Source organism: Schistocerca americana, chromosome 1, assembly GCF_021461395.2.
Source record: "Schistocerca americana isolate TAMUIC-IGC-003095 chromosome 1, iqSchAmer2.1, whole genome shotgun sequence".
Classification (NCBI taxonomy): Eukaryota; Metazoa; Arthropoda; class Insecta; order Orthoptera; family Acrididae; genus Schistocerca; species Schistocerca americana.
In genome coordinates this window covers 282,578,510-282,599,722 of record NC_060119.1, presented here as the reverse complement: position 1 = coordinate 282,599,722, position 21,213 = coordinate 282,578,510, and the positions used below count along the sequence as shown (strand labels likewise).

Sequence of the window (21,213 nt, the reverse complement as noted above, 5' to 3'; positions counted from 1 at the left end):
TTCATGGAGCCATTTCGTCTTAGCTTCCCTTCAGTTCTTTTTTATTTCATTACTCGGCGACTTGTATTTCTGTGTTCTTGAATTTCTCTGATCGTTTTTGAACTTCCATCTTTCTCGGATCAAATTTAGTATTTATTCTGTTACCCATGTTTTATTCGCAGTTCTCTTCTTTGTATTTAAGCTTTCCTTTCCAATTTGTGTGGTTATTCTTTTTAAATATGTCCATTCTTCTTCAACTTTACTGCCTAATGAGCTATTCGCTATTGCTGTATTTACAGGATTCAAGCGTGTCTCGTCATCCTTTAGTACTTCTGTATCCCGCTTCTTTGCGTATTGATTTTAGCTTACTACTCTCTTGAACTCAGCTTACCCTTCACCATTACTAATTTGTTATCTGAGTCTATATCTGCTCCTGGGTATGCCTTACAATCCAGTATCTGATTTCGGAACCTCTGTCTCGCCATGATGTAATTTAACTGAAATCTTCCAGTATCACCCGATCTTTTCCAAATATTCCTTCTCCTCTTCGCTACTGGCATTCGAAATTTATTAAAGAACTCAATCAGTCTCCCTTCTTTCATACCTTGTCCCAAGCCCGTATTCTCCTGCAACCTTTTCTTCTATTCCTTCCACTACAACAGCATTCCAGTGCGCCATGACATATTTTCATCGTCTTTTATGTACTGGATTATCATTTCAATATCCTCATATATTTTCGCTATCTCTTCATCTTCTGCTTGCGACGTCTGCATCTATGCCTGAACTATCGTTGTCGGCGTTGGTTTGCCGTCGATTCTCACAAGAACAAACCTATCACTCTTCACCATAAGACACTCGTTGCCCTACCTTTCTATCCATATAGATCCCTACTCCCGTTTTACCATTTTCTGCTTCTGTTGTTTGACCATAAACTTATCTGACCAGAGATCATTGTCTTCTTTTCATTTCACTTCACTGACCCCAAGTATATCTAGACTGAGCCTTTACCTTTCCCTATTCCGATTTTCAAATTTCCCTACCACGTTCCAGGCTCTGACATTCCACGCCTCGACTCATAGAACGTTGTCCTTTTGTTGATTACTCAAACTTTTTCTCATGGGCACGCCCCCTCCCCACGCCCTCCCCCCCCCCCCCCCCCCCCCCCCCACCGTGGAAGTCCCCTCCTGACATCCAAATGGGGAACTATTCCGGCATCTTTTCCAATAGAGAGATCATAATATCACTTTTTCAATTACAGGCCACATGTGCTGAAGATATACGTTATGTGTTTTTAATGCAGTGGTTTCCATTTCCTTCTGCATCCTCATGTCGTCGATCATTTCTGATTTTCGGTCTTTAGGGGCAGCTTCCCACTCTAAGGACAAAGAGAGTGCCCGAGTACCCTGTACCTCTATCCTCTCGTCCACCCTCTTTGACAAAGCCGCTGGCAGAACGAGAGTTTCTTCTTATGCTCAAAATGGTTCAACTGGCTCTAAACACTATGGGACTTAACATCTGAGGTCATCAGTCCCCCAGACTTAGAACTACCTAAACCTAAGGATAGCACACTCATCCATGCCAGAGGCAGGATTCAAACCTGCGACCGTAGAAGCAGCGCGGTTCCGGGCTGAAGCGCCTACAACCGGTCGGCCATAGAGACTTCTCATGCCAGAAATCTTCGGCTGCCGACTCTAATTATTAATCAGAATTGAAGCAATAATGGATTTTGCACCCAGGACCGAGGACTTTTTGATTACTAATCAAAAACGTTACCCCTCCGCCAGATGTGGGGCGCAATTTATCGACAGGTATACATGGAATTCTCCATCCATATCTGCTTTCATAGTCCACTTCGGTACATGTTACATAATTCAGGCACGACACGAAATTTTTCTTCATAAGAGGCTTTCCTATTTACACTGCGAGAAAAGTGTTAAATTTGTCTCATCTGTAAGTTGAATCTGCTAAAAGAGACTCGTCCGTCCTGCTACCACGATTTACAGTAATTCATTTGCTTGCTTGCTTGCTTTTAGCCACTTGGTTAAATATTCTCACAACTATGGAAACTGCTATTAACAGAAATATCAAGCAGAAAGGACCTGAGTAATCGTGCTCCATTCAACCAATGAGATTCTATGAAATTATGTAATGGGTTTCGCCCTCTGTTTCCTTTGTTCAGTATTATGAAACTTCATTTAGTTACCTAGTATCCAGATACCATCCACATTCGGAAACAGGTGTTGCATCCAACAACTATTTTTCCCATACACTTTTTTATACGTATAGGAATGTGGTTAGCGCACGTGGCAAGTATGTAGACGTTTTCTACATCGTACGTTACTTTAAAAGCTTGAGATCACGGTCAACACTGAACAGGGACAGAGGAAGTTTGTGATAGACTAAATACTCAAACATTTTCTTTTACTCCTGACTCCAAATTCGTTTTCTATTAGCGAGGGATGTAACATGTCATCGTTGTCTCATGATATTTGGGCCCCTGATTCGACCTTGTCTATTTGCATACTTAGAAAAAAAATCATCATCTATGTTTGGAGATGATTTATGGTATAAGGAATCTCCCCTTTCTCTGAGAGTGGCCTTGCCATAAGGAGATACACGTCCTCATAAGCTCGGCATTCATTTGCTGGGTACGGGTTTGGCGATCACAGGTTTCCTGAGTTGGGGACTGGTAATTGGCGCCAGTCCTTTGTCGCTGTAAGCTCTGGGCATGCTCCAGTGACCAATTTACGGCGCGGCGGTGGAATGTAGTGCTTCACAGGGAACGGGGATCTTATCCAGGCCGTCCGGATTGTGAGGATAGTAAAAGCTTCTACAAAAGACCCGTCAGTCTCAAGCTATGCTCTGAGCCGATGAGGTGCATAGCTGTTGAGGTGGAGCAGTCGGTAGAAGGCAAACTCTGGGGAACATACAGTACCTCTGTTGTATAAGGCTTGCCTAGGCAAGGGGGCTTCTGTCCAGCTGGACTTACATTGCCCTAGCTGCTCTCGTAGGACCGAGAACGTCTGAAGGCAACGATATGGGGTTGGAATATAGTGTCTTCTGCGATAGTGTTTACCTTTTTTGCCGGTCGACGACTCGTAACAGATATCTCGAAATGGCGTACTATCGTGAACGGCCATTAATTAATTGATCAGTCGCATACCACTGCGTACGCTCATTTTATTAAGAATGCTACACCCCAACATTTCGCAAGTAACACTTGCAAATGGCTACACGACTGATTCAGAGATCGTTGAAATGGTACACTGGTTCTGTACTAATGTTACTCCATGAATAACTTGACACACTGAACTTTCCGGCACAAATTCAACAAAACTACGCCATAAGGAGCTAAGTTGGTTGTGTTTGGGAGGAGACCAGACAGCGAGGTCATCGGTCTCATCGGTTTAGGGGAGGACGGGAAAGGAAGTCGGCCGTGCCCTTTCAAAGGAACCATCCCGGAATTTGCCTGGAGTGATTTAGGGAAATCACGGAAAGCCTAAATCAGGATGGCCGGACGCGGGATTGAACCGTCGTCCTCCCGAATGCGAGTCCAGTGTGCTAGCAAGGAGCTAAGTGCCTTCATTATTGTGACCACGCACTATGAAGTAAGAAGACATATTCAGTAGGGCGAAGCTGTAAATTAGCCCGCCACCGCTTCCGAAAAGCGACCTTGAAACACCTTTCAGTTCTGACAAAGCGGCCAGAAGGGCCAAAAGGACGACGGGAAAGCAGGCCAAGTGAAGTCACTGTTGCTTCACGGTGGCGGGCGATCGCATTAACTTGTTTCATTCTCCCTGCTAAAGTGCTCGAGAGATTAATAGAACCCAGTACGTAGTTCTTGACGGCGAGTGTCCATCAGAGACAAGTATATCGTCAGGAGCTCCCCAGGGATATGTGACACTTCTGTAGCTAAGGCGAAGAAAAATCTCAGTCGCAGATGTCTTACTGGTGCTCAGCCACTCCCTTCCAGTAACCTGACCATTCTCAACCAACGTCCAAACGCAAACGAAGGAAGCGGTCCCTAATGCTGATCTTCGCTCATTCGTTTCCTCTGTTTCTTCTGGGGTGACCACGTGGCCCCAACACAAATACCCGATTCGTAGTCCCGTCGTAAAGGTCTATGACCCTTTCGTTTTGGGATGGGTAAAGGAAGCCATACTTACAGGAACAAGAACCTCGTATGATTTGGAAATAACTTTCACCATTACACTCAGGAATGTTCCAATGATATATCCACAGCGGGAGTTGCAAGAATATTAACTCAGTTACGAAAAATGCTGCCAGTACAATTGCATAAACCAAAATATAGCTGATATAGAGACCTGAATATCTAGTGACGGTAATGTTCAAAATGGCGAGTTGTGTGGGTATAATATGCAACCAGCTGCTTTTTAAATTTCGACACGGTTTATTTTCTGTACCGTTAACTACTTGTCTAGTCACTAGTGGCTCATAATTACATAGAGGAGTTACTGGAACGCCATCTGGACCCTGTGTTGCTAGATTCTATGGTCGTGGTGACTCCATTGCCTCATGGTATCTATAACACTCGAATTTATAATACTGGGAAACCATCATGGATGTTCTGATACACTTTTCTTATGTCACAGTCGCTTTCGTTCAAAAAAACATCATCAAGTTACAGAAGATAAATCCATCAAAAATACAAAGTGCCAGTGACTTAACAGGTGTACAAGTCTAAGAATGACTGGTTTAATGCGGCCCACCACGAATTCCCCTACTACGCCAAACACTTCATTTCGCAGTAGGACCTGCAACCTGCATCCTAAATAAAATTCTGGATGTTTTCCAATCTCTGTCGTCTTCCACAATTTTATCTTCTACAGCTCCTGTAGCTCTCCTTGACTTTCATTCAGGATAGCGATGTTACCAGCGTATCTTATCATTCATTAGATCCTGTAGCTCTCCTTGACTTTCATTCAGGATAGCAATGATACCAATTTCACCTTGAAATTTAATTCCATTCTTCACCCATATTTTATCTTATTCATTGCATCTTAGACGTACAGATTGAACTGCAGGGGCGAAAGACTACATCCCTGTGCAACACTGTTTTTAATCCACCCGCTTCATTCTTTACTCTTGTATGTACTGTATATTACTTGTCCTTACGAGTAGCCCATCCGTACGTTTTCTCAGAATTTAGAACATCTTCCACCACCTGACACAGTCGAACGCATTTTCTAGACCAACAAATTATTCTGTACATTATTCTTGTCAGCAGCTTAGACAGATGAATTGTTATGCTGATTGAGCGATAATTCTCGCACTTATCGGCTCTTACTTTCTTAGTAGCTGAGTGCATGATGTTGTCCGTAGGTCGGATGTTAAATCCCAAGACTCATACTTTCTACACACCAGCGTGAACAGACGTTTTGTTGCCACTTCTCTCAACGATTTTAGGAATTCCGATGGAATGTTATGTATCCCTCTTTCCTTGTTTGGTCGTAAGCCTTGCATAGATCTTTTAAATTCTGATTCTAAAACTGTATCCCCTTTCTCTTCTTCACTGACAACTGTTTCTTCTTTTGTCACGTTATCAGACAGGTCCTCCCCTACATAGTGGCCATCAGTTTACTCTCTCCATCCCTCCGCACTCTCCTCTGCATTTAGCAGTGGAGTTCTCGAAGCACCCTTATTCTTACAGCCCTTGCTTTTAATTTCACCGAAGTTTGTTTTGACTTTTCTATAAGCTTAGTCAGTCTATCGATCATTGTTTCTTTCTCGATTTCTTCACACTTTTCATTTACCCACATCGCCTTAACTTCACTATAAGTCCTATTTATTATGTTCCTAAGTGACTTGTGTTTCTGTATTCCTGAATTTGCCTTAAAAATTTATTACTTCCGTCTTTCATCGATCAACTGAATTATTTCCTCTGTTGCCAATGGTTTCTTCGCAGTTTCCTTCTTTGAACCTAAGCTTTTACTTCCAACTTCCGTGACTGCCCTTTTTAGAAGTGTACATCCCTCTTCAGCTGAACTCCCTACTCAGCTATTCTTATCGCTGTATCTATAGCCCCAGAGAGCTATAGTCTCAGAGGAAGCGTATCATTCCTTAAGAACTTCCGTATCCCACATCCTTGCGCTCTGATGCTTCCTCACCAGTCTCTTAAACTTCGGGCTGCTCTTATCATTACTAAATTGTGATCTGAGTATACATCTGATCCAGGGCACGCCTTACAGTCCACTAAATCATTTCGAAATCGCTGCCTGATCAAGACGTAATCCAAATTAAATCTTACCATATCTCACGGACTTTTCCAAGTACACCTCCTGCTCCTGTGATTTTATTGCAAAACCTAATTTGTCTTACTTCTCTCTCACTCCTACTGTCAAGCATATACAACCATCGAAACCTCTCTTCTTCTCCTTCCCCTAACAGCTGCATTCCAGCTACCAATGACAATCCGATTTTCGTCGCAGGTTATATAGTGGATTACCCGATCAGTACCCTCATTTACTTTCGTTATCTCTTCATCTTATCCTTGCGACGTCGGCTCCAATACCTGAGCAATAGTTGCCGATATTGATTTTCTGTCGGATGTTGACGAGAACAACCCTATTGCTGAACTGTTCACAGTAGCTCAAACACTGGTACACGTTCCTCTTCATAACGAATTCTCGTCCCGTCGTATCATTTTCTGTCACTATAAATACTATCCTGCACTCATCGTCTTTCCATTTCACTTAACTGACTCGCCACAATATCTGGATTGGGAGTTAGCATTTCCCTTTTCATATTTTCTAGCTTCCCTGCCAAGCGAAAACCTCTAACATTCCTCTCCCCGGCGCCTAGAACATTATCCTTTCGTTGGTTGATCAATCTCTTTCTCGTTTTCACGTCCCCTTGGCAGTCCCCTTCCGGAGATACGAATGGGGGAATGTTCCGTAAGAGATCATCACGACATTTTTTGAACTACTACATACCCTGTAGATAAACATTATGTGTTTTCAGTGCAGTGGTTTCCATTGCCTTCTGCATCCTCATGCCGTTGATCATTGGTGATTCTTCCGCCTTAAGAGGAGTTTCCCATCTCAAAGGCCAGAGCGTGCCCTGAGCTCTTTCTCCACTCGTCCGGCCTCTTTGACAAGGCCGTTGGCTCGATGAGGAGTGACTTCTTGAGTCCGAGGTCTTCAGCCCCCAATGCTGATGATTTTTATTCAAAATTTAAGCGGTAGTGTGTTTCTAACGCGGGATCGTGGACATTTTGGTTACTAATCAAAGACGGTACTCATTGGCCACGGGGATGGTTCCTCCATACCGGCAAAGGAAAATTATGTAATAGGACCAAAATATAAAGACCCATAGTCATGTTAAAGAACTTGCCTTTAACATCTTGTAAGATAGCAGCTTCACATATAGATTTGAGGTGATTTTATAACTTTATAAATTTTAAACAAGTACTCCATATTACCTTGGTTCATTGTTCTTCCATTAATAAATAACATGACATCAATGTACTGAAGTAAATTTGCGGCCCTTGTGAGTCAGTGCAGGCACCTTCACCCTAGACAAAAACAATGGAGCACCATCTTGTTAACATACACCATTTGTCGTCTGCCATTACGCCTGCCACCCATTCACACCATAACAACTGCCAACGCTAGACTTACTGTCAAAAAGACTCCAGCTTAAGTTTCTGTATTTAATCTAGTGTCTAGTGACGTCATTTCAATGGCGCAATACGCAATAATACGTTTGTAAACTTAAATTATGTGATATCTCATAATACAGATAGTGTAGTGGACCCAAATCCCACTGGAAACGCTTCAGGATTAGCTAGTGGTGGCAACATGCAAAATGTGTTTATAATCTTTTGAATAGATCTGGTTGGAGAGATTTGCAAGCGGCTAAGACCATAGAAAAACAATAATCATGATATTTGCACTTCTGTATGGACTCTTTGTATGAAGACTTGGTGACACACTTTTTAATGAAACTTGAAATTACGTAATAAACGTAAATAAAATCAACTTTGGTGGTTTTTTAATAATGTTACCGATATTCAGCAGTGGACATCAAGTTGATCTATATTAAATTAGTGAATACTATTGAAAAGCAATTGTAGCAAAATTCAGGACAGTTACTAGTATGAAATCATTACCAAATAAATGACCATTTTAAATGCCAGTTGCAGTATCCCAACCACAGCGGATATAGTGAAGATAATGTGTAAGTGTCGCTGCAATCACTTACTTAATAAAACAAAAATTTACTATTTCGAAAATATGTAGCGGCTTAATGAACGCTAATAAAATTGTAAATATTTGATAAAGTAACAATCATATTTATTATTCACAACAATTAGCTAACTGGTACACAAACCGGAGCCTACGTTCGACGGTGTCTAAACATTTGGGTGGCCATGCAGACTCGTGTCGCTATCTTTGGAAAGCCTTTACTTTGTCGTATGCTCTTCCATATGATAGATTTCCTTACTGTTTAAACTATTGTCGAATCTCTGTAACGTGAACACAGGGAAAATTCTGTAATGAAACAAGCCGGCATTCCACGCACGGCTCTGTTCTGGCGTAGTTCAATACAGAATACATTCCATGGTGAAACGGAAATACTCTGCACATCAAAAAACGTGTACTTTGTAGCAGTGTAAATAATGCAGATAAACATACACACACACACACACACACACACACACACACACACACACACACACAAAAGCCAGCGCGCACAACCTGTTAACCGATACGACACATGCCACATTATCCGAGCAACGGGTCGTTGAGTTAAGGGGTGTGGCAGTCTGCCTGCTGAGTTATACTATCATACGCAGCACAAGAGACAGCTCTCGAGCTGTACGTGAAACATCCTGTATGTTAACACTGCTACGTATTAGACTACTTATTGATTGAGGCCTAATGAAACGATAAATTTACTCAACACTAATATGATTTAACATTGGTGTTTTTCACTAACATAAATCTTATATGGATTTTCTTTCTTCACAGTTCGAGCAGTCCTGAAGATAAATGACGTTTGCTTTACTGTATCTCTCATTACATAATATTATCATAGTAACTTTTGAAAACATTAAAACCGTTAGAATTATGCGCAATAACACTATTTCATATTTTATACGCTTGTCTCCGTGGTTAACAATCGTATTATGTTCACCGTATAAAGTTATCAATAGATGAGTTTTGTTATAACTGTAAATAAATCTGAGATACACAGTGACCAATCGATGGATTCTAAACTCGTGCTTCAGACGGAAACGCCATTTTTGTAAACTACAACTTAAAACGATACGTAAAAAATGTTGGTTCTGACATAACATAACAGACGCTTTCTGCCACCGCAGGGAATTGCTTCAAATCATCTGCTCTCTTCACGTGGTCAGAGTTTTATTATTGGGTTTTTCTTTCAGACCATCTCCAGAGCTCTATTGACATGTGTTGGAAGGCAGATCGCCTGCCGGGGTGGCCGAGCGGCTCTAGGCGCTACAGTGTGGAACCGCGTGACCGCTACGGTCGCAGGTTCGAATCCTGCCTCGGGCATGGATGTGTGTGATGTCGTTAGGTTAGTTAGGTTTAATTATTCTAAGTTCTCGGAGACTGATGACCTTAGCAGTTAAGTCCCATAGTGCTCAGAGCCATCTGCACAATTTTTTTTTTTTTTTTTTTTAAGGCAGATCCACCTCTTATTCGCAATGAAATAACAGGTTATTTTGCGGCATGGCTTCCATCAAATAATCCTGCAAATCCTGACACGAGAACAGTGCTTATCTTAATTTTGACACGTACTAGAAATGCCTTTTAGCAATTTATGTATTGCAGTCAAAGCAGAATGTCAAAATGCCTTACTTCTGACAGTTAGTCTGATTTCAAAAATGATGTTTTAGTTGCTATTAATTGACTAAACAATCGATCAAGACATAACAGTAGCTTGTACAATATTTAGTCTACACGATATCCTATTACTGATTTGTAATACTCTGATTGATCTGAACCGTTTAATGTACATCACTATAGCACCTTGTCATAATTTTATATTAACGTTTTGCTACTGATTTTTGTGTTTCACGCTATTGCCTACTTAAACTCTGTTCAATGAAAACATTACAAACACAATTTTTTTTACGATCAGAACCAGCAATTTGTGTGCTTTCCCAATGTCACTTGGATGCGCAGAGCTATCTGTGTTATTAGGCATCAAAATAGATTAAATTTACGCAATAACTTTTCTGAGTCCTAAGAGGGAGATAATAATTCCGACTTAGTGAGGGCCCGACATCATGGAAGGGGTGTCACTAACCACTATAATAAATTCATATGCCTCAGCTGATAGGAGTCTCTATGGCTGCAGTACTAGCGTGGACATTTTTGGTGAGATTAAGCGGAATACACACCAGCAGACTAGAAATGCGTATCAATAGAAGATGCCATTACATCTTTTTTACCTAGAGTGAAAGTGGTAACACTGACTTAGAAGGGTGGCAACATAATTCAACCGTTAACTGCATAGATGTCGTATTGATTATGAAGAGAACAATAGTAATTCTAGACACCTGGTAGTGCTTCTTCATTACTTATAAAGTTATAAGTCACCTCAAAAATACTAGTACATATGAAGCAATGGATCCGCATCGTGGACAATTAATGACTGTAAGATAAATATATTAACGATTAACTTGGATTAGGTAATACACATTGAAGTGCTAAAGAAACTGGTATAGGCAGCCGCCTTCATATACAGAGATACGTAAACAAGCACAATACGGCGCTGCGGTCGGAAACGCCTATATAAGACAAGTCTCTGGCGCAGCTGTTAAATTGGTTACTGCTGATACAGTTGCAGGTCATCAACATTTAAGTGATTTGGAGGAGGTATTGCAGTTGGCCCACGAGTGATTGGACACACCATCTCTGAGCCAGTGATGTAGTGGTGGTTTTCCCGTACAACCATTTCACGAGTGTGTCGTGATATCAGGAATCCGGTAAAACATCAAATCTCCGACATAGCTGCTGTCAGAAAAAGATCGTACAAGAACGGGACCAACGACAACTAAAGAGACTCGTTCAAAGTGACAGAAGTGCAACCCTTCCGCAAATTGCTGCAGAGTTCGGTGCTGCGTCATCAACAAGTGTCAGCGAGGGATCCATTCAACGAAACCTTATCGATATCTGTTTTCGGATCCGAAGGCCCACTAGTGTACCCTTGATGACCGCACGACACAAAGCCTTACGGCTAGTCTGGTCCCGTCAAAACCGACTTTGGGCTGTTGATTGGGAACATACTGCGTGTTCGGATGGGTCTCGTTTGAAATTGAATTGAACGGAGGGACCTGTACGGGAATGCATACAATCTCATGAACCCATGGACCCTGCATGTGAGCAGGGGACGGTTCAAGCTGAATTCATTTACGTCTTTTGTGAATTACGACAGGCTTGGGCAATTCCAGCAGGACAATGTGGCACCCCAAACATCCAGAACTGCTACAGAGTGGTTCCAAATCAGTCTTCTGAGTGTAAAAATTTCCACTGGACACCAAACTCAAGAGACGTGAACATTGAGCATATCTGGGATGGCTTGCAACTTGCTTTTCATGAAAGAACTCCATCCCCTGCACTGTTACGAATTTATGGACAGCCCTGCAGGCTTCATGGTGTCAGCTCACTCTAGCACTACTTCAAATATTAGTAGAGTCCATACCACGTCGTGTTGCGGCCTTTCTTGCGTGCTCGCTGGGGCCCTGTACGATATTATGTTGGTATACCAGTTACTGTGGCTCTTCAATGTATATTATTAGGCTCTAATTGATACCATATAAAATAAAAAAATAATAGAGCTCACAGTCAAAGCGGATATAATAATTTACAAAACTCAGACGAACAAAAGTTGCATTAGCCAGAGTAGCCCAAGAGTTCCTATGGACTTTGAGTGCCAGAATGTGGGAACTTCAATATGTGATGTGTTGGCTGCAGTATATATAGAGATGACAAGAGTAGTGGAGTACAGAAAGATGGAGCACTGTATCGCAACATACGTTTTTGGGTAATAGCTCGCATGTCAAATCAAGTCGTCACTGTAGATATTTTTTCCACTGAAAAAGTGGTCCATGATCGAAACTGGTAGTGAATAAAAATCCTGTAAAGCAGCACAGTGTATATCTCGCATTTCCCCAAGTACATCAATGCTGTTCACAATTGTATGAAAAAGATTTTTCATTTAGTTATTTTTGTGTATTGCACCCTTGCGTCAACCAACATAATCATGGTTCTAAGTACTGTTTGACTAATCCTGTATTAACTGTAAATCGGTCAAAGGTTCAGTGAATTGATTTATAGCAAGGCTCAGTCTCTTGTGATACATGTTCGTTAATGGGTGTCATTCATGTTTTCGATGTTTAACAATTGTTTCTGGCGGTTACTTAAAATCTATATCTCTGGCTGAAATCTATATCTTTGCTGAAAAATTCCTTCCTTGTAGTTTATTTACGTTTTGGCAATACTAACAGATATTAGTAGGTGTAAGTTTGAATTCGCAAAGCTTTACGTGGAAGTTAAGATTTATGCATAGTGGGTGGTAGAAAACTGTGTTTAGGAAATGGAGGTTTCATGGAAATCGGTATACCAACAAAAAAGAGGAAGTAGCTTGAAATGAAGAACATAAGCACTCAGCTGCAGAATAAAAACTTGGGACAGGAGAACTCCAGAGGTGTGTGAATGATATTGATATGGATTCCACTGGGTTCTGACTTATTGATTTAGAGCTTCTCTGCCAGGCTACAAAGTTTTCATTTTCATATGTTAAAATAAGGAATGCATGATTCTTGTTGAAGAACAAAAAGTGGGAGTAGCTTGTGATTTTAAATTGATTTGTAATTCGTGGGGCTATGAATTTATACTTTCCTCCTCCAAAAAAACTGACACTGGTACCTATGAAAGCAATTTTAGGTTAGCATATGCTCTGAGATGCCTTGGACAGGGCAGGAAAAGAGATAATTTATTGTGTAGTTTTCTGAACATGCCTCCACCTTGTGCAAGGTCTGTAAGCAAAAAAAGTCTGATGCTGTATGTGATACTGCCAGAGTTTCTACAAAGAAAGCAGTGGAGGAATTGGTGGAAATAAACCAAAAAGAAACAGAGCTTCCCGTAGATTTTCATGACAGTAAATCTCCGACAGTTAATATTACTGACCTGTGTGTGTCTGTATATGGGACCTGGTTGGAAAGGGGTCACACATCTCTCTAGGGAGTTGCATCTGTTACTGGCAGAGAATCAGGTAAGGTTTCAGAAGAAATTATGTCTAAATACAGCAACCAGTGTGCAATAAGGAAAATGTCCAACAATGAAAACAGTGATAAATTGTGGCAAGAAAAGCAAGCAGCAGCATGCTCTAAAAATTATAGTGGCTCAAGCGGGGGCATGGAGGTTGCTGCAGTTGTGAGGATGTTATCCAGATCTGAGGACCAGTATGTTAGATATACTAAATACCTTGGTGATGGGGACTACTCTTCGTACAAAGCTGTAGCAGATAAAATCCGTACAATACAACAATAGGAAAGTTAGAATGTTTTGGCCACATCCAAAACAGGCTAGGAGCAAAGAGCTTACTCTAAAAGAAACTGATTCTCTTTAGTTATTTTAAGGAGAGAGCTATCAGATAAAACACACATAATTTAGGGGCAATGAGGCGTGTTGTGTGGGCAGTTTTTTCCACAAACTATCCACTGACCAAACACCAATGCACAGTCTGTGTCCGAAAGATGATTGGTGTGATAATAATAATTTCCAAAACTCAGACGAACCAAAGTTGCATTAGCCAGAGTAGCCCAAGAGTTCCTATGGACATTGAGTGCCAGACGTAAACAGTAATGAAATCCTAAACTCAGATTGGAATGTATACCGCAGAGACAGGCTGGAGAGTGAAGGGAGAGGCGTGTTTATAGCGATAAGAAGTGCGATAGTATCGAAGGAAATTGGCGGAGATCCGAAATGTGAAATGATTTGGGTGAAGGTCACGGTTAAAGCAGGCTCGGACATGGTAACTGGATGTCTCTATAGGTCCCCGGGCTCAGCAGCTGTTGTGGCTGAGCACCTGAAGGATAATTTGGAAAACATTTCGAGTAGGTTTCCCCACCATGTTGTAGTTCTGGGTGGAGATTTTAATTTGCCGGATATAGACTGGGAGACTCAAACGTTCATAACGGGTGACAGGGACAAAGAATCCAGTGAAATTTTTTTAAGTGCTTTATCTGAAAACTACCTTGAGCAGTTAAACAGAGAACCGACTCGTGGCGATAACATATTAGACCTTCTGGTGACAAACAGACCCGAGCTATTTGAAACAGTTAACGCAGAATAGGGAATCAGCGATCATAAAGCGGTTACGGCATCGATGATTTCAGCCGTAAACAGAAATATTAAAAAAGGTAGTAAGATTTTTCTGTTTAGCAAAAGTGACAAAAAGCAGATTACAGAGTACCTGACGGCTCAACACAAAAGTTTTGTCTCAAGTACAGATAGTGTTGAGGATCAGTGGACAAAGTTCAAAACCATCGTACAATATGCGTTAGATGAGTATGTGCCAAGCAAGTTCGTAAGAGATGGAAAAGAGCCACCTTGGTACAACAACCGAGTTAGAAAACTGCTGCGGAAGCAAAGGGAACTTCACAGCAAACATAAACATAGCCAAAGCCTTGCAGACAAACAAAAATTACGCGAAGCGACATGTATGCGAGAGGCGTTCAATGAATTCGAAAGTAAAGTTCTATGTACTGACTTGGCAGAAAAACCTAAGACATTTTGGTCTTATGTCAAAGCGGTAGGTGGATCAAAACAAAATGTCCAGACACTCTGTGACCAAAATGGTACTGAAACAGAGGATGACAGACTAAAGGCCGAAATACTAAATGTCTTTTTCCAAAGCTGTTTCACAGAGGAAGACTGCACTGTAGTTCCTTCTCTAGATTGTCGCACAGATGACAAAATGGTAGATATCGAAATAGACGACAGAGGGATAGAGAAACAATTAAAATCGCTCAAAAGAGGAAAGGCCGCTGGACCTGATGGGATACCAGTTCGATTTTACACAGAGTACGTGAGGGAACTTGCCCCCCTTCTTGCAGCGGTGTACCGTAGGTCTCTAGAAGATCGTAGCGTTCCAAAGGATTGGAAAAGAGCACAGGTCATCCCAGTTTTCAAGAAGGGACGTCGAAGAGATGTGCAGAACAATAGACCTATATCTATAACGTCGATCAGTTGTAGAAGTTTGCAACACGTATTATGTTCGAGTATAATGACTTTTCTGGAGACTAGAAATCTACTCTGTAGGAATCAGCATGGGTTTCGAAAAAGACGGTCGTGTGAAACCCAGCTCGCGCTATTCGTCCACGAGACTCAGAGGGCCATAGACACGGGTTCACAGGTAGATGCCGTGTTTCCTGACTTCCGCAAGGCGTTCGATATAGTTTCCCACAGTCGTTTAATGAACAAAGTAAGAGCATATGGACTAACAGACCAATGGTGTGATTGGATTGAAGAGTTCCTAGATAACAGAACGCAGCATGTCATTCTCAATGGAGAGAAGTTTTCCGAAGTAAGAGTCATTTCAGGTGTGCCGCAGGGGAGTGTCATAGGACCGTTGCTGTTCACAATATACATAAATGACCTTGTGGATGACATCGGAAGTTCACTGAGGCTTCTTGCAGATGATGCTGTGGTGTATCGAGAGGTTGTAACAATGGAAAATTGTACTGAAATGCTGGAGGATCTGCAGCGAATTGACGCATGGTGCAGGGAATGGCAATTGAATCTCAATGTAGACAAGTGTAATGCGCTGCGAATACATAGAAAGAAAGATCCCTCATCATTTAGCTACAAAATAGCAGGTCAGCAACTGGAAGCAGTTAATTCCATAAGTTGTCTGGGAGCACGCATTAGGAGTGATTTAAAATGGGATGATCATATAAAGTTGATCGTCGGTAAAGCAGATGCCAGACTGAGATTCATTCGAAGAATCCTAAGGAAATGCAATCCGAAAACAAAGGAACAGTGTTACAGTACGCTTGTTCGCCCACTGCTTGAATACTGCTCAGCAGTGTGGGATCCGTGCCAGATAGGGTTGATAGAAGAGATAGAGAAGATCCAACGGAGAGCAGCGCGCTTCGTTACAGGATCATTTAGTAATCACGAAAGCGTTACGGAGATGACAGATAAACTCCAGTGGAAGACTCTGCAGGAGAGACGCTTAGTAGCTCGGTACGGGCTTTTGTTAAAGTTTCGAGAACATACCTTCACCGAAGATTCAAGCAGTATATTGCTCCCTCCTACGTATATCTCGCGAAGAGACCATGAGGATAAAATCAGAGAGATTAGAGCCCACACAGAAGCATACCGACAATCCTTCTCCCACGAACTACACGAGACTGGAATAGAAGGGAGAACCGATAGAGGTACTCAGGGTACCCTCCGCCACACACCGTCAGGTGGCTTGCGGAGTATGGGTGTAGATGTAGATGTAGATGTAGATGTACGTTCAAGGACAGAAATGAGGCATATTCGGATAAACACTCATTACCAGAATGCAATTGAGCCCCCATTCAGTTTTCTTGCAAACCCTGATTTATTGAAGGAGTGTCATCACGGAAAGACACAAAATGCAAATGAAAGCCTCAATAACTGAAATTGGATTAGATGCTCAAAAACGACGTTCTGTAGGCTTGAAGTACTCAAAATAGGTGCCTATGATGCAGTTTTATGTTACAATAACGGAAACAATTGGACATCTGAAGTGATGACGAGAGTTAGTATGGTTCCTGACGTGTTTACAACAAAAGTATTTTACACCATCGACGAGAGCACGCTCAAGAAAGCTAACAGATCAGTGTCTTACATGCAAATATAGGCTAGGCAGTTTCGAAGTGAAGAGAATCCTGAAGGATGGTGTCATAGTCACAAAACATACACAAAATCAGCCCAGCCTTGTTGCACATATTGAAAACATAGTGTAAACTAGGCCACAGCTCTGGCAGACTTATACTTTAATACATGTCCTAAGACACCTTCGTATATGTATCTTAGAGGTACCCAGTGCTTGCATTAACCAATCAGTGTCTTCTGTGGTGCATCTAGACTAGTGGGTGGGATCGGGGATGGAATACTGTCACCGATATGTCACTGCGGCTTCGTGGAGTGGCCGCGCGGTTTGTGGCATGGTGTCACGGACTGCGCTGCCCCTCCCGCCGGAGGTTCGAGTCCTCCCTCGGGCGTGGGTGCATGTGTCGTTCTTAGCATAAGTTAGTTTAAATAGTGTGTAAGACTAGGGACCGATGACCTCAGCAGTCTGGTCCCTTAGGAATTAACACACATTTTTTGTCACTGCGGAGAAGGCTTACTGTACTGAAGCAACTGACCTTTGTAATTGTTTGGTCAAAACCATTATCCTATCATCTATGTATCGCGGCACAAGGAAATTTAATAACGTTTGTTATTGTTATGAATGGTGTTCAATTTCCCATTGCCTAGTCCTTTTACTCCCCAAGCGACTTCTGACCGCTGGCCGCGTACACCAAACTTGCCTAACCTGAGCCCGTAGCTCGTAGGCCAGTGATTAGCGTCACTGTTTGTTGCTCGCTGAGTCCTGGGTTCGATTTCTGGCAGGATCGGCGGTGTTATTCGATCAGTATCTCAATGTTTGTAGTGTCCCTATCATTTCTTCTCATTTTCATCACAAGGACCGAGGTGGCGTCAAATAGAAACCTTGGATCATGCAGCGGCATAACCGGATCTCGGTCAGTAATGCCACATGATAATTTAATTTCATTTGGACCATCGTGATGGCAAGGATGTTGTCATAAAATTTTGGCTCTTCAGTGTATAAACCACGTAACATAGTTTATGGTCAAGGTAAAATGAGAATCGTATTGTTCTAACAAGCGCCTCAAAAATGAGGATTTTATGTCATTGGCAGCCGAAGGGAGTGATTGATTCTAGAATCGTAAAAAACCTTAGTGGACTACCTCCGTTACAGAGGTCAGGGGCCTTGCAGATGAAGGTGTGTACGACATACAGAGAACGGTAAAATTGCCGGGTACTCACGTTGTGCCTCCAGATGACCTTGTGTATCCAGGGGTCGGCGCGCACGTTGCATTCGAAGTAAACGTCGACGCCTTCGCGGATGGCGCTGCCGTTGATGTTGCTGCCCAGCTCCAGAGACACGACGGGGCTGTCTGAACACACGGCACCGGCTGACACAGCTGATACACAGCAAAGGGTATGGCTTACACATATATAAACATTTAAAGAAACACACATTGCTGTTTCTTTAATATATATTTTCTAACAACTTTTCTCAATATGAATTTATTGCAGTAAGTCATATTATCTATAAATTTGTCGCTCTAAACATTTTAACTCAGGCTGCTATATGCTATATATTGGAAAACTATCGCTGATTATATTTCTACACTCACACCGAGATATGAAGCAGTAAATTACTGAGTATTGGTACTTTATGTGATCAGTGAAAGGTATTTGTGGGGATAAATCAGATCAGCTGCAATATAATGGGATGAGGTCACAAAAAATTAAATCAAATCATGTAGATACCTCTCTAATAGGAAATTAAGAGTGCCATTAGGAATCTATCAATGGATACTATTTAAATACGAAGTCCGATATGGTTCTATTTTAGTACCCTTACACTAATAGAGCTCTGCATTTCGATGAAAAGAACCGCTCGAGCATTTCCCATTTCGTGCCGCTGCTCGTCGGTTGCAATACGGCTGTGGCCGTCTAATGCACCATGTGGCCGGTTCTCCTCCACCTCTCGGTTATCGGTTGGACTGTCGAGCACTGCCGGGCGCTCCAGCGTACTCACAATCTCGGCCGGTGACAGTACAACCGCCGCGTGCTCTACAGTGCCGAATCGCATTAGAAACTGTGTGTAAACGCAGTTGACGACCTGGCTTTGAGCAGCGCAGACAGCGTTGTGGATAAACCAAGCATAGGTCGTAAACGTTCCATTCATGAAACGAAGAGAAGTATTGTGGAGAGAATTAGGAGCGGCTCATTAGTCCTGAAGAGGAAAGACATGTCGGAAGAGGAGGCGAAAAGTGAAGCTTGGAAATCGTTGGCACTTGTAGTGGATCCTGTCACGCAGACTTCTGCTTATTTCGTGCAATGTACCACATGTGATACCATTCTTTCGTACCAGTCATCCACAACAGGTATGATTCGGCACTGCAAAAGTAAATGCGGATCAGAAGTCCACCGGCCACTTGCAGTACCAAGTAGCATAAAGAAAGTTGTTGCCGGCCGAAGTGGCCGTGCGGTTAAAGGCGCTGCAGTCTGGAACCGCAAGACCGCTACGGTCGCAGGTTCGAATCCTGCCTCGGGCATGGATGTTTGTGATGTCCTTAGGTTAGTTAGGTTTAACTAGTTCTAAGTTCTAGGGGACTAATGACCTCAGCAGTTGAGTCCCATAGTGCTCAGAGCCATTTGAACCAAAGAAAGTTGTTGATAGGTTGGTCGATATGAGTGGAATAGATTTCCTACCGATAAATACTTGTAGCAAAATTGGCTTCAAGAATTATTCGCAGGAGCTCATCAATGTTGGCGCTACTTACGGAAAAGTCAGTATAGAAGATGTTCTTCCGCACCCTACCACTGTATCGCGGCATATTAAAGAAAAGACAGACAAAGTACGGATGACAATGGTGCCCGAGCTAATATGTGCCTTAAAGAACAAAATATGCGCTTTAGACGCTTATCTGTGGTCTGATAACTACAAGAAGAGAAATTTTTTGACTTGTCGCTTTTTTAACCCCCTTTAAAGAAGCGAGTTTGGATTTGGAAACTGCAAAGGTAACAAAGCTGGAACGTGTGCCGCCGTGGTACAAGAGTCTGTTACATCATTGTGAACCAATAGACAGTGACAACGAAGTATGAACACTTTTTATAGGTTACGATCCTTTATACAACTGCTGAATTATCAAAGTGCAGTTATGTATATTGGGTTTCCGTTCCAGCTCATGGCGAAAATAAAAAGGAGAGCAGCATACTTCATCACAGGGAAGTGCAAAATAGAGGCTATCCATTACGTTGCCACGGTTCTATGGCCATCACGGCGTCATTTGAAGAAACTCACAGCAGAAGAAAAGCAAGCAGCGTATGCTGAAGTTCGACGATTGTACTCGGAACTGCCCGTAAATGGTAAGGTTCATTCACGGAAACCGATTAGTAAACGAATGTTTGTTTGTCTAATCTGCCATCTTTCGCTAGATCAACATTTATTACGTCTACAATGTGATATTTGGGAAAGGTTTCGCAGCTTTAACATTCCACAGTGCGTTTTGTTATAATTTGTGCGATATATATAAAATGTCACCATAAATATAGTCGTTTAGTAACCAGTAATTCTAACAACGGTGTATACATATTGGAAGGTGACAGAAATATCTTACGGATGTTTTCATTCATGTTTAGAGTCCATTCCAGCAAACAGTGACCAAGTTCTTCCCATGAAAAAGTCCAGGATGGACTGGAGTTCGGATGAGGACGACGAAGATGGACACACAGTTACTACCAATGAACTCGACAGGTACCTTTCGCTCTCCAAATCCGACTGTAGCTGTGCCGAAGGACAAATTTTACAGTGGTGGAAAACGCACGCGGGGTTATTTCCAAGGCTGTCGGTAGTAGCCAGAAGAGTTCTCTGTATTCCTGCCACCAGTGCTGCCTGCGAGAGAAATTGTAGCCAGGCCGGTCACCTGCTGTCCAGCAAAAGATCGTGCCTGGTATCAGACAAGGTGGATGATCTCTTATTGATCCATCACAATTACGTAAGTATTCACAATGTACCACGTAATCACAAGGAAGGAAATGTATGGTTCCAGTTTCATTGACTTCACAGTAAGAAGTTCAAACCGCCAGCTGAAGTAATAGCTCCAGGAACACAAATGACGCCTGTGTATCAGGGAGAACCAATGACGAAAAAAGAATTGTATAGTCATGATTCACTTGTAATGTTATTTACAGGTCATAATTTGTTCAGAAACTAACGTTTGTGCAACAAAATTTCGTGAGTATTACTTTTAACTCAGTCGTTCCTTTCCGATCCTGCATTCAATGTTAGTACAACGTATACGTGGCCGAGTTTGGAGATAGGCTGCACATAGTCTACTGTGTTCCTGTTTGTCTACCGAACGGAACAAAATACTAAATAAAGACATTACAGTTTTTAACG

At 42.1% G+C, this 21,213-nt stretch overlaps 1 protein-coding gene across 1 annotated transcript in view; it reads right to left on the bottom strand.

Moving 5' to 3' along the window:
* LOC124625770 (hemicentin-1-like) overlaps positions 1-21,213 on the bottom strand; it is a 198,599-nt gene that overhangs the window by 108,065 nt on the left and 69,321 nt on the right. The window contains exon 5 of the mRNA XM_047149247.1: positions 18,066-18,196. Coding sequence (XP_047005203.1) covers positions 18,066-18,196 — 131 coding nt within the window. The remainder of the gene's footprint in view (positions 1-18,065; positions 18,197-21,213) is intronic.